At 39.2% G+C, this 11,105-nt stretch overlaps 1 protein-coding gene across 2 annotated transcripts in view; it reads left to right on the top strand.

Annotated features, from left to right (window-relative positions):
* Nucleotides 1-424: 424 nt before the first annotated feature.
* Nucleotides 425-11,105, top strand: part of LOC133653494 (1-phosphatidylinositol 4,5-bisphosphate phosphodiesterase gamma-1-like) — a 39,039-nt gene continuing 28,358 nt past the window's right edge. For both annotated transcript variants that reach the window (XM_062052820.1, XM_062052819.1), the window contains exons 1-2: nt 425-673; nt 2,293-2,580. In XM_062052820.1, the coding sequence (XP_061908804.1) occupies nt 2,364-2,580 (217 nt within the window). In that variant the 5' untranslated portion in view covers nt 425-673; nt 2,293-2,363. The remainder of the gene's footprint in view (nt 674-2,292; nt 2,581-11,105) is intronic.

Raw genomic sequence — 11,105 nt, 5'->3', positions numbered from 1 at the left:
CATCGCGGGTTGGAATTGGGGGTTAAATCACCAAAAAGATTCCTGAGCGCAGGCACTGCTGCTGCTCACTGCTCCCCTCACCTCCCAGGGGGTGAAAAAGGGGATGGGTCAAATGCAGAGGTTAATTTCACCACACCTAGTGTGTGTGTGCCGATTATTGGTACTTTAACTTTATAATGATTTTATTTTGTGATTTCAATTTTTATCATAAGTATTTTATTTTTGCCTTCTTGTATTTTTCTATAAAAAACTTTGCCCTGTGTACTAATTCTGCTCTAAAAATAAACTTGTCTCGCCGTGCCTTGCCCTACATATTGTTATAAGATTTATTTCCCTTGCCATTGGGCTGTGCGTGTTCCACTGTGTTGAGCTTTTATTGTGAAACGTTCCACCGGAACAGTGTATTTTGAGCTACTGGTGGTCGCTAGGAGGGGGAGGAGCCTCCACAGACAGACTTACGTACCTTCACCACTGCTCCACTTTGCTGCCTCTATGGACACGCATAGGGGAGAAGGGGAAACTGGAGCGTTTTGTTGACGGGAACAGGCGAGCCTCCCCGGGGGCCTGGTGGTGATCTAATTCCGGAATAGTGGACGAACGGCAGCAAACAGGGGCGCCACTGGAGAGAGTTGTGCAGCGGTTAGAGATGTGCGGTCAGGCCGAGATTGCGGCGGTAAGTCCAGCACAGCACAGCCCAGCTCGGCAGCCACTGCGACGCCTTCTTTCTTCACTTGTTTTCCCCCCGCAATATTCCAGCAGGCTAGTAAAGGACAGGAAAAGGCGATAGTAAATTCTACCTGGGACCCTTTGAGGGTCTGAAAACAGGCGCATCATGTCTGGGGACTAGCGACATGCTAGCTCTCATTGGCCTGATTTTTACGCCAGACGTTTCTTGTTATCACCGTGGCTGTGCTGTATGTGTGTATTTGGGTAAAAGAGATATTACCCTCCGTGCCAGATGTTTTTGTTGTTGTTGTTGTTTTAAATCGGTAATTGCATACCTATTTGATGGCAGCTCAGAGCGCGCACCGTCAATATAGGAGAATTAAAAATACACCTAAAAAAGTAAGACTTTTCTAGTGCCTGCTATATCATCTTTTTTAAATGTGATAATTTTCTAATTTGAGCGTTGCTTACACTTTTAAATATCAAATTATAAATATCTTCCCTTAACCAGAAAAAAACAGCAACACTATGCAACTTGTGGCATGTTAAAAATACTGCGATCACATAAACACTGCAGGATCCAAAACATGCGAAACAACAGTTGCTCTTAATATTTTACACTATTGTAGAGCAACTTATTTACATGGCCAATGTTGGCCTTGGAATGAGACCAAGTGTTTAACAAAGACTTAAAGTAATACGTGCCTTTACATCCTGCATTTATTCAAAAGTCAGCCAACTTTCTTGCCTCTAAAGATGAACATCCCTTAAGTCTGGGAAACTTCAGGTTTTGTTCTGTGAATTTCAAGCATTGCGTTGTTTTGGGGGTGTGTGTGTGTTTGGTATTTGCATTTGTTTTCAATCTGGCAACGTTTATAATTGCAGAAATGTTCATTTGGTTTTTAGATCATTTTTGTGTTTGCTGCGCGGAGGCCCTTATTGGACACTGCAAGTATCTCTAGCTGCTCATTAACAAATGCTACTTGAATCTTGCAGGATTGGATTTGACTAATCACCTTGGCCATCGTTGTGTTGTATTTGTTGATGATAGGGCCTGATTTTATCTTGAAGAAAAAGTTAGCATTTGACTTTTGTTCTTTTTGGATCATTTATTTGTCTGCTTTGCATTTTATTGGACGCTGCACTTATCTAAATTTTTTATTAAATACAATACCTTCAAGCGCAAACAATATTATATGGCTAGAAATAACCTGCATAGTTTGAGGGTTGTTTTTAAAATGTTTTATCTAAACGGTGCGGTATTTATTAAAAATGTACTTACTTTGGCTTAAACTTCAGCTAGTAATGGCACCACCCAATAGCGAGTGTTACCTTAACACTTATTATCTTTACCATTGCTGTGTACCAATCTTCATGAGTATTTACGGTGTATGTTGGGTTTGTCTGAAACACCAGTTACATTTGCATTAACTCTCAGAAAAACCTGACAGGAAATATTTCCTTTTCAAAATGTGAATAGGAGTGACAGCTATCAGACATGCCTTCTGACTTTGTCAACTTGGTTAGCAAAGTATGTACATGTCTGACACATTTGGACACCAAGTGGAATTGTTGTTTCATGGACCTCCCCCTCCTCGTCCTCCTCCTTCTCTTCTCCTGTTGTAGGTATCCCTGTCTAGGCCTGGACTGAGCATATTGTTCTGAGAGGAAACGGATAACAAACAGGGGAAGTGAACATGGCTGGGACCTCGGGTTTCTTTTCCAACGGTCCCGTCCCGTGGATGGACAACGACGCGGAGATGAACAACTTATACCGAGACCTGGAGCTGGGAACTGTGCTTACGCTGTTTTATTCGAAAAAATCCCAAAGGCCAGAGAGGAGGACTTTCCAGGTCAAACTGGAGACAAGGACCATCATTTGGACCCGGGGGACGGACAAAATAGAGGGCGAGAGTAAGTGCCTCACATTTACACTTAACTCTCCATTAATTATTTTGATAAGCTAACGGGGATTTCTTATCATCAAAATCTGCCAAATCCGTAGGTAAGGCCTTTAATTATTGTATTTAGTTTGACAAGTAGTTGTGAAAGATAGGTAAAAGGTGGTGCTACTGTAACCTTGAATTGGACTTTTTACAATACATATGTTTCTGCACCGAAAACTGCAGTAGAGAATAACATTTAAGTTATTTAAATACTTTAATAAAAAAGTAAAAAGATGTAAGTCCTGTAGCAATCACTGATAAATTATATGTACCTCTCGTCATGGGTTGGTTTATTGTTTACAGTTTTTGATATATCAGCCTGTTGGGTAGATTTTTTTTGCATGACTGTTTAAAATTTAGTGAGAATGTGCTGTACTATATCTACAGAATGTCCAGGTCCAAGATCCTAGATGGTTGCCGTTCCCTCATTGATTACACAAATGTTTAAGCCTTGTAATTTTTTTCAAAATACTAATTTCTAGATTTGGTTTGGTGTGTGTCAACTTTGTTGTTGTAGAAGCATACTACCTTTTTCTTAATTGTTTTACATTGAACAAAGAGAGCACAGTCTACCAAGTTAAATTAATTGTGTGTTAAACCTACTGTACCGCGCCAATACAGCTGGTTCTGATTCTGATTTAACACCTGGACATTAACTGCTTAAGTTTTATAGCATTCTGATAAATTTTGCGTGACCGTGTGTGGTACTGTTGTTTACAAATAGGTGAATCATTCCTGACATGTAAGGGCAGTACCGTTAGTGTCTTTCACAGAGAGAATCCGCAAAATTGGTATATCACTATTTGCCAGTGTCGTGCCTGTGAGTGCGTTCATACAGTGAAAATCAAATCATCGGAAGTGTGGCACCCTTTGTGTCAGTCTCTGGTGTGTCGTATACAATAGTTATTGGACTGGGATGCTTTCCATACTAGAGTGCGGGAAAAGCGAGTCTCACTCTCAAGTGTGACCCATGTTTCGGCTTTCTGTTATTCCTTTTCACACAGACGCCATCCTGTCTGTTACAATACTCTGTTACCCTGTTTCTACTTATGAAGCTGGCAAATTCAAGGGTCGTTCCCCATGCTTTTGTCAGTAGGGATGAGCAATGAACAACATTTACATGTGCCAAATTGGTACTATTTTACAATGCCTGAACGGGTAGTAAGAAAATTGAAAACACAATTTTTGTTTTGTGTAGAGTGCGGTGGTGAAACATGTGTGCGGTGTTAGACCTGAGCACTGCTGTTGGTGTGTCAATGACTCTGTGCCTCTGTCAGGATGCTACATCACTTACAAGACGTTGCTTGCACAATATTACCTTCAAACACTTATAGCAGGTGACTGAGTCTGCATTCATTTCGCACCAAACATAGGCTCTATTTGATTGGTTTGGATTAATCGACCAATCGGATAAAATACAATGCATCACTGCGTATTTTGGGTAAAATAGTTTAAATAAACTGATTTTCTGCTCGCCATAACCTTTGATATGTGTTTCTAATTAGGGCTGGGCGATGCATCAAATATACTCGATGTATCGCGGGTTTGTCTCTGTGCCATGTAGAAAATGACTATTTCGTGAGTATACGTTCTCACACAGTTGCTTTGAGCTGCGGGCATTACACAGCAGGCTTTTATCACTCTTTCTTGTCTCTCCTTCTCCCAGAAAGATAAAACAAGCGCACCTTGTTACATACGTCACATACTGTCGCGCATGCAATGTAGGGCTCGGCGATATATCGAGTTTGTAAGACATATCGATATATTTTTAAACAAGATATGAATTAAGAAAATATCGTAATATCAATATGATTTATTTTACGTTAAAATGACCAAACGCTGCTTATTTGTTGTGTTCCTTGTTCTACCCCGCTCTTTTCCACGGGCTACTAAAGCCCTCCCCTTCCTCCTTCCAAGACGTGCTTGCACGTATAAGAACATCCATGATTGGTTGGTTGTTTACTATGATGAGTCACGATTGGTTGAGATTAGGCCAATCAAAGGCAACATAGGACGGGTCATCGGACCAGGATTAGAAATCACAATAGACATCCCAAATGACGACGAGAGAGTTGTAGAAGAGAAGAGGGAATTTTCAAGCAGGCGATATATATATATTAAGAAAACTAGTGGAAGATGGCTGAGTGATTCTCTTCCTTAGATTATTATTTTAGCAATGTAGACGACGTCCAGGAAACCCACAATGTGTCTATTTGGCCACTTTTGGACAAATGTATGCGTCTAGATAAAACATTAATTTGAGTTGTTTACCATGTAAGCCCAAATCGAAACTGGAAGAGGTGGAATACACATTTAAGAACACACATGATTGTGGCAGACATGTGATTACTTTTATCTAAATGCTACATTTAATTTTCATTGGTGTTTTACAACAAGACAGTAGCTGACATTTTCTTCATTAGTTCCACTCTTTATATTTCAACATTGAATAGTTGAATCATTTTGAAACAAACAACAAGATCATAGTCGCACAATTAAGTCAAGTCACTTACTTGGCGGTGACCACAGACATGTGGTCTAGTAGGACCACAGAACCGTACATGTGTGACAGTCCATTACATCGTCGACTGAGAATTAAAAAGTGCCTATCTGCAAATTAATTTTTTATCTGAGTTTGATACATTTTGTATTATATGCACAGCTATGTTATTTATTTTACATAGAAAACATATTTTTCTATTTTATTTGTTATGTAATTCTGTGCTACTTAAACAGTTTCTTTTCTGTGGTGTTAATACCCATCTTGACTAACTAGGTTAATAAAAGTACCACTGACTGTTTACAGTACAGTTGTCATTCACTTAAATTTCAGTGAATTTCGCTCAAAAATGAATATCTATATAAATATTTTCACCGGAAAATATATCAAGATATATATATAGAATATCAAGTTTAAGTAAAAATATATCGAGATATACTTTTTCGTCCATTTTGCCCAGCCCTATATCTAATATATGCACACATCATCAACATTTTTAACATAACATAATAAACCCTATTCTCCGCTGTTTGCTGCCACAATGATCACGGCCTTCACAAACCACCTTTCTCATGTGCGCTCTATTGCAGTGGCCAAGTAACAGAATATACATTGAAGCTTTTTTAAATCTAATTAAGCAGTTTAATTGAAAGCACTAGTGAAATTATGGAACCGAGTTTCGGTACCCATTTCTACCCGTCTGTGATGAATGTAGAGCCTCGACCTGGAAAAAAGGCAGAAAATTCCCAACTTTAATAGGGTGTTTGAAAGGGGCTTGTGTTGACAGAACCCTTCCTGGAATATATTTGCATTTTCATGGCGTCTGTGAGAGTGGATACAGAAATCTACACTATCAGGAAGAGGAAATGGTTTGCGCTCATTGCAACGTAATAGTACTTCTTGTTGAGGGTACGCATTCCTTTACGGATCCATTTATTGGTGAGTCTACCTACTCGTGTAGCAGGATGCCTTGTGCACAGCTGTGCTCTGCTCCGGATGCAACACACTCTCACGCACATAAAAAAAAAAGAGAAGAGAGAGAGGCATACCTTTTTGTTTTTTTTCACAATAGTATCATATTCTCTCCAAGCAAAGGTCGTTTACATGGCTGCAATTTGATACTCCTGGAGAGGTGATATATTCCCAGATACCTAATTTGTGTACAGAAATAGTGTATGGATGGAAGTGCAGGGAATCATTACTGTCTGGCTCTGGATTTAGATTTGGTTTATACATTTTTTCACTCTTAATTGATTTCCTTTTTGTGATCTCATTGTTCGCCTAAATAACTTTCATATTGAAGCAACAAACAGTGACAGGACACAAGTCAACCTCTTGCTTGGATTTCAAAACAATGTATTTTCTTTAAATCAGTTGACAACTTTTGACAATATTCTTCATCCTTTTTTTGGTTGGGAAGTGCATGTTGACACTGTTTAGGTGTGCTTATCCTTCTGGCATGATTCTGTACTACTCACGCAACACACGCCTAACTAGACCTGTTGGTTAGCACAACCGTGACAGACAATTCTCAAAATAGCTGACAGATGGACACACTTTGTCACACATTTTTTTAGTGAGTTAGGTGCAACGTCACAGATACATTACTTTATAACTGTAAAAGCGGATGCAGGAAATCTTATCTGCATGTTTATTTATTTGTATTATTCATCATTCGGTTAATTCGTTTTTTTGTCCAAGTGATGAAAGTTGGCAGTCATATTTATTTAGGAATCCCGTACATGATAAATGTAACTTCCGTTAGTGACTGTGGCTTGCTTTCAGAGGAATCACACGCTCAACTTGTTTGACACTGTCATCATTCTGACCAGCTTTTTTTTCTAAGGATGCATATTTTTTTTATATTTGCGCCTTAGGTATGTGATGTCATTCCAGCCATGCACATTTTAGCCAAGTGGTGGGACTGAAAATTAAGGGAACAGGTAGTACCGAGGTTGTGTATGGAAACACCTAAGATTCCTTTAACAATGTGTTTAACAATGTGTAGAAATGCCCTTGTGAAATGTGTGGAAATGCCCTTGTGAATGACAGTAATTTGTTATTATCTGCTAACCCTTGCCCTCCAAGCAACAGCCTGGATTAGCTGAAGTGCAAGTAGACGCTGCACTGAAACAGGAGATGTTATGTACGTAGTTTTCTTGGCACAATTGTTAAATAATCATTAAAGTTATGCACAACTTTATAAAATGACTTACTTTGTGTAATGTTGCGCTGTTTTGATTCTACTGCTTGAAAAATGCTCATGGGCTCAGGACAAAAGGAAGTACCTGGCAATAATACATGCTCTTAGAGCCTGTTTACTACATTGGGTGAAAATGTATTATCTCCTTCACTTGTTGGTTCTACTTTTGAAGGGAAACTGCACTTTTTGGGGGAATTTTACCAATCATTTACAATTGAAATGTAAGACAAGAACACACGTTGTTCTCTTTAGTGTGCATCTTAAATAGGTAAAAACGCTAGTACGAGACAGCTAACAATGTAGCTAATGGGATCATACTTGCCAACCCTCCCGATTTTCCCGGGAGACTCCCGAATTTTAGTGCCCCTCCCGAAAATCTCCCAGGGCAACCATTCTCCCGAATTTCTCCCGATTTCCACCCGGACAACAATATTGGGGGTGTGTCTTAAAGGCACTGCCTTTAGCGTCCTCTCTCACCTGAAAAGGAGACTATTATATATGTCTCCGTTATCCATAGGTTTATCTACAACCCATAAAGTAGGCAGGCACAGAGCTATTTCTCAGCGTGTGTTTATTCCAGCCGGCACGTTAATACACAGACACACAGCATCCGGATTCCCATCATGCATTGCTTCAAAACTACGGCAAGTAGTAATGTCCAAAAACATAACAGAGACGAAGCAGAAGAACGAAGAAGAGACATGGCGATGACGAGTAAGAAGAAGAAGTACGCAGGGATGATGTTTGATAAGGAATTATGGAGTCCGAGCCTATTATCGAATCCTCTTATCGAACAGATTCCTTATCGATTCTCTTATCGAGTCCAGATAGGTTGTTGTATATGGAAAAAAACCCACAATATTTGGTTTAACAAAAGCTCACTTTTATTATATAATAAAAAAATAAAATCTAATAAATAAATAAATATTGACTGTTACCCACCTAAAAAAATAAAATAAAATAAATAAATATTGACTGTTGTTACCCAAAGTATATTAAGTGGGATTTTTCAGAAAAACAAATATATACAGTAACACAAAAACAACCTGTCTCTGTGATCACTATAGGTGTATAAATAATAACATAGTAAATAAAATCAGTCCCTTGGGCACAAAACTGAAAATAATACAGCTCTCCAAAAAGTGCACTTCTGCTGCTATTTGACATAACTGTTTGTTATGATGCTTTGACATTTTTGCACTTTATTTCTTTATTGAAAGAACATTCTATGAAGAGAAAAGTTCTTTGCAAATGTGGTTACAATGCTAAAAAATGAAAAGTTAAAGCTAAAAAAAGAAATACACTTTATTGAGTTAACATTATTTCTTTATAGGGGGAAAATGTTATGAGCTAGAGAATATAACAACTACACTACCCAGCATGCAACGGGAGTTACGAGCATGCGCGGTAGCCCCGAAAAGTGTTGCATGTCGTCACCCGTGAACGTAAACGTCAAGAACTCAGCCAACACGCCTCGTCTGCATTATTTATAATTAGACAGACAACACATCTACAGTGTGATTTTGTTTTGTTTACAAGGAAAGAAAAACAAAAGTTAAAAAAGGGAGATGTCATATATGTATGTGCTGCGGTTGTTTTAAGAACGTTGCGACAGCTGCCGTAAAGGAGGTGCGTTGCTAGCCTGGTTGCTATGTTTCCGGTTGGTCGTAAAAGTCTTCGTCATGTGTTTTACCCTGCTAAAATCTCTCAGTAAAGTTATTCGATGGATTATAGCTTTTGTTTTGAACTTTATTACACCTTGGAGCGCTTTTTCCCGTCCATTTTTTTCCTGCTTTCCCTATCTGCGCCTAATGACTGAGCTACGTGACATAATTTCTTGTGATGTCACACGGAGCATTTCTGGTCGGGACGGGATTCGTTCCGAGGGATTCGAATAAAGAATCAACTCTTTTCCTTTACTATAGTGGTCTCGATAACGGGTACCGGTTCTCAAAAAGGGATTTGAGTCCGAGGACTCGGTTCTTTTCTTATCAAACAACCGGGAAAACCGGTTTCGAGTATCATCCCTACTTGCAAGTTCCAAAATGATTGGAAAAAATAATTTCAGGTTATCCAGGACAGCTCGAAGGTGAAGGGGTATCCTGCCTGCAAAATTTGTAGATCAGACTTCTCCATTGAACGGATATACTCATTCATGAACGGATTATTTATATATATATATATATATATATACCGTATTTTTCGGACTATAAGTCGCTCCGGAGTATACGTCGCACCGGCCAAAAATGCACAATAAAGTTAAGTTAAAAAGTTAAAGTACCAATGATTGTCACACACACTAGGTGCGGCGAAATTATTCTCTGCATTTGACCCATCACCCTTGATCACCCCCTGGGAGGTGAGGGGAGCAGTGGACAAATAACCAACTGAGAACGTGCCTGGTATGTTAACGCAACACATCATGGCAACAAGAGTCATTCAAATACCTATAACATATAGAACATGCTATACCAGGGGTGGGCAATTAATTTTTACCGGGGGCCGCATGAGCAACCCGAGCACTGCTGGAGGGCCACATCGACAATATTTCAATTAAATGTTGCTCAATATTATTTTTGATATACCGTAAGATAAATAATAATAATAATAATAATAATTTCATTTAACCTAAGTTAACTTTATACAAAAGCAGATTGCTTTTGATGGTTTTATTTTTAACACTGTCTTACACTACACTTCCTGATGTATAATACAAAGCAAAAATGTCAATTTCTGCACAGGGTTAATTTAAAGCTTATCCTGCATCCAGATTCGGACAGCCATCTGTTGTCACGCCTGCCAGCTTGTCCCATTTCAGTCATAACATGTCCAAACACGCATTAACCTATGTGAACAAGTCATTACCTGTGGTTGTCTCTTTAATTGACTGCATGGCTGCCAGCTACTCCGTGATTTGAAAGTCTGCAGTTATCCCACGTAAGAAAATGAGCAGGTGGGCGGTGTTACGTACATCGCAGCTCTCATCCAAAGCCAGCGAAAAACAGTCAAAGTTGGCCGTTCTGTTCTTCAGCTGAAGCTCCAACTTTCCAGGCATATCAGCGCAACAGAGTCCAATAAGCACTCCTTGATAAACTCTCCGTCAGAAAACGCCTTACTTTTTCTGGCGATTTTGTGAGAAATGACGAAACTTGTCCTGACAGCTGCATCTCTGGGGGTGTGAAATATGGCAAAAAGTACTTGTTGGGTTTGTAGTTTTACCATCAACGCATCAGCCTCCCTTGCGCGCGCTCCATCAGACAGATTCCGGTATTTTCCTCGTGCTTCGTTGTGTAGTGGCGATTCAAATTATATTCTTTAAACACAGCAACCTGTGTACCACAAATTAAGAACAAGGCTTTACCTTTAATTTCTGTAAAGAATTACTTGGCAGTCCATGTCTTGTTGGAAACACGCCATTCGTCATCAACTTTTCTCTTTTTAGCGTGAACTGACATTTCGGTGGTAACTAGGCATTACTTGTCGCTGTGCACCTTCACTCACAGGTTACACCCGGACATATGTCCATAAATAACAATTTTCAAAATAAAAGCAGCACAGTTGTATTGCACGCACGACATGGATGTTTTTTCAAATTTATTTTGTAATTTGTGATTGCCGCTGTTCACATTCACTCACAATCACACACGCACATACGTCCACACAGAAGTAATACAAATAACGCTTTTCAAAACCAATGCAGCACCGTTGTATTGCACACTCGACATAGATAGTTTTTTAAATTTATTTTGTAATTTATGACTGTGTTGGCCCTGTGATGAGGTGGCGACTT

This window comes from Entelurus aequoreus, linkage group LG07 (genome assembly GCF_033978785.1).
Source record: "Entelurus aequoreus isolate RoL-2023_Sb linkage group LG07, RoL_Eaeq_v1.1, whole genome shotgun sequence".
Taxonomy (NCBI): Eukaryota; Metazoa; Chordata; class Actinopteri; order Syngnathiformes; family Syngnathidae; genus Entelurus; species Entelurus aequoreus.
This window is presented reverse-complemented; position numbering and strand designations above follow the sequence as displayed.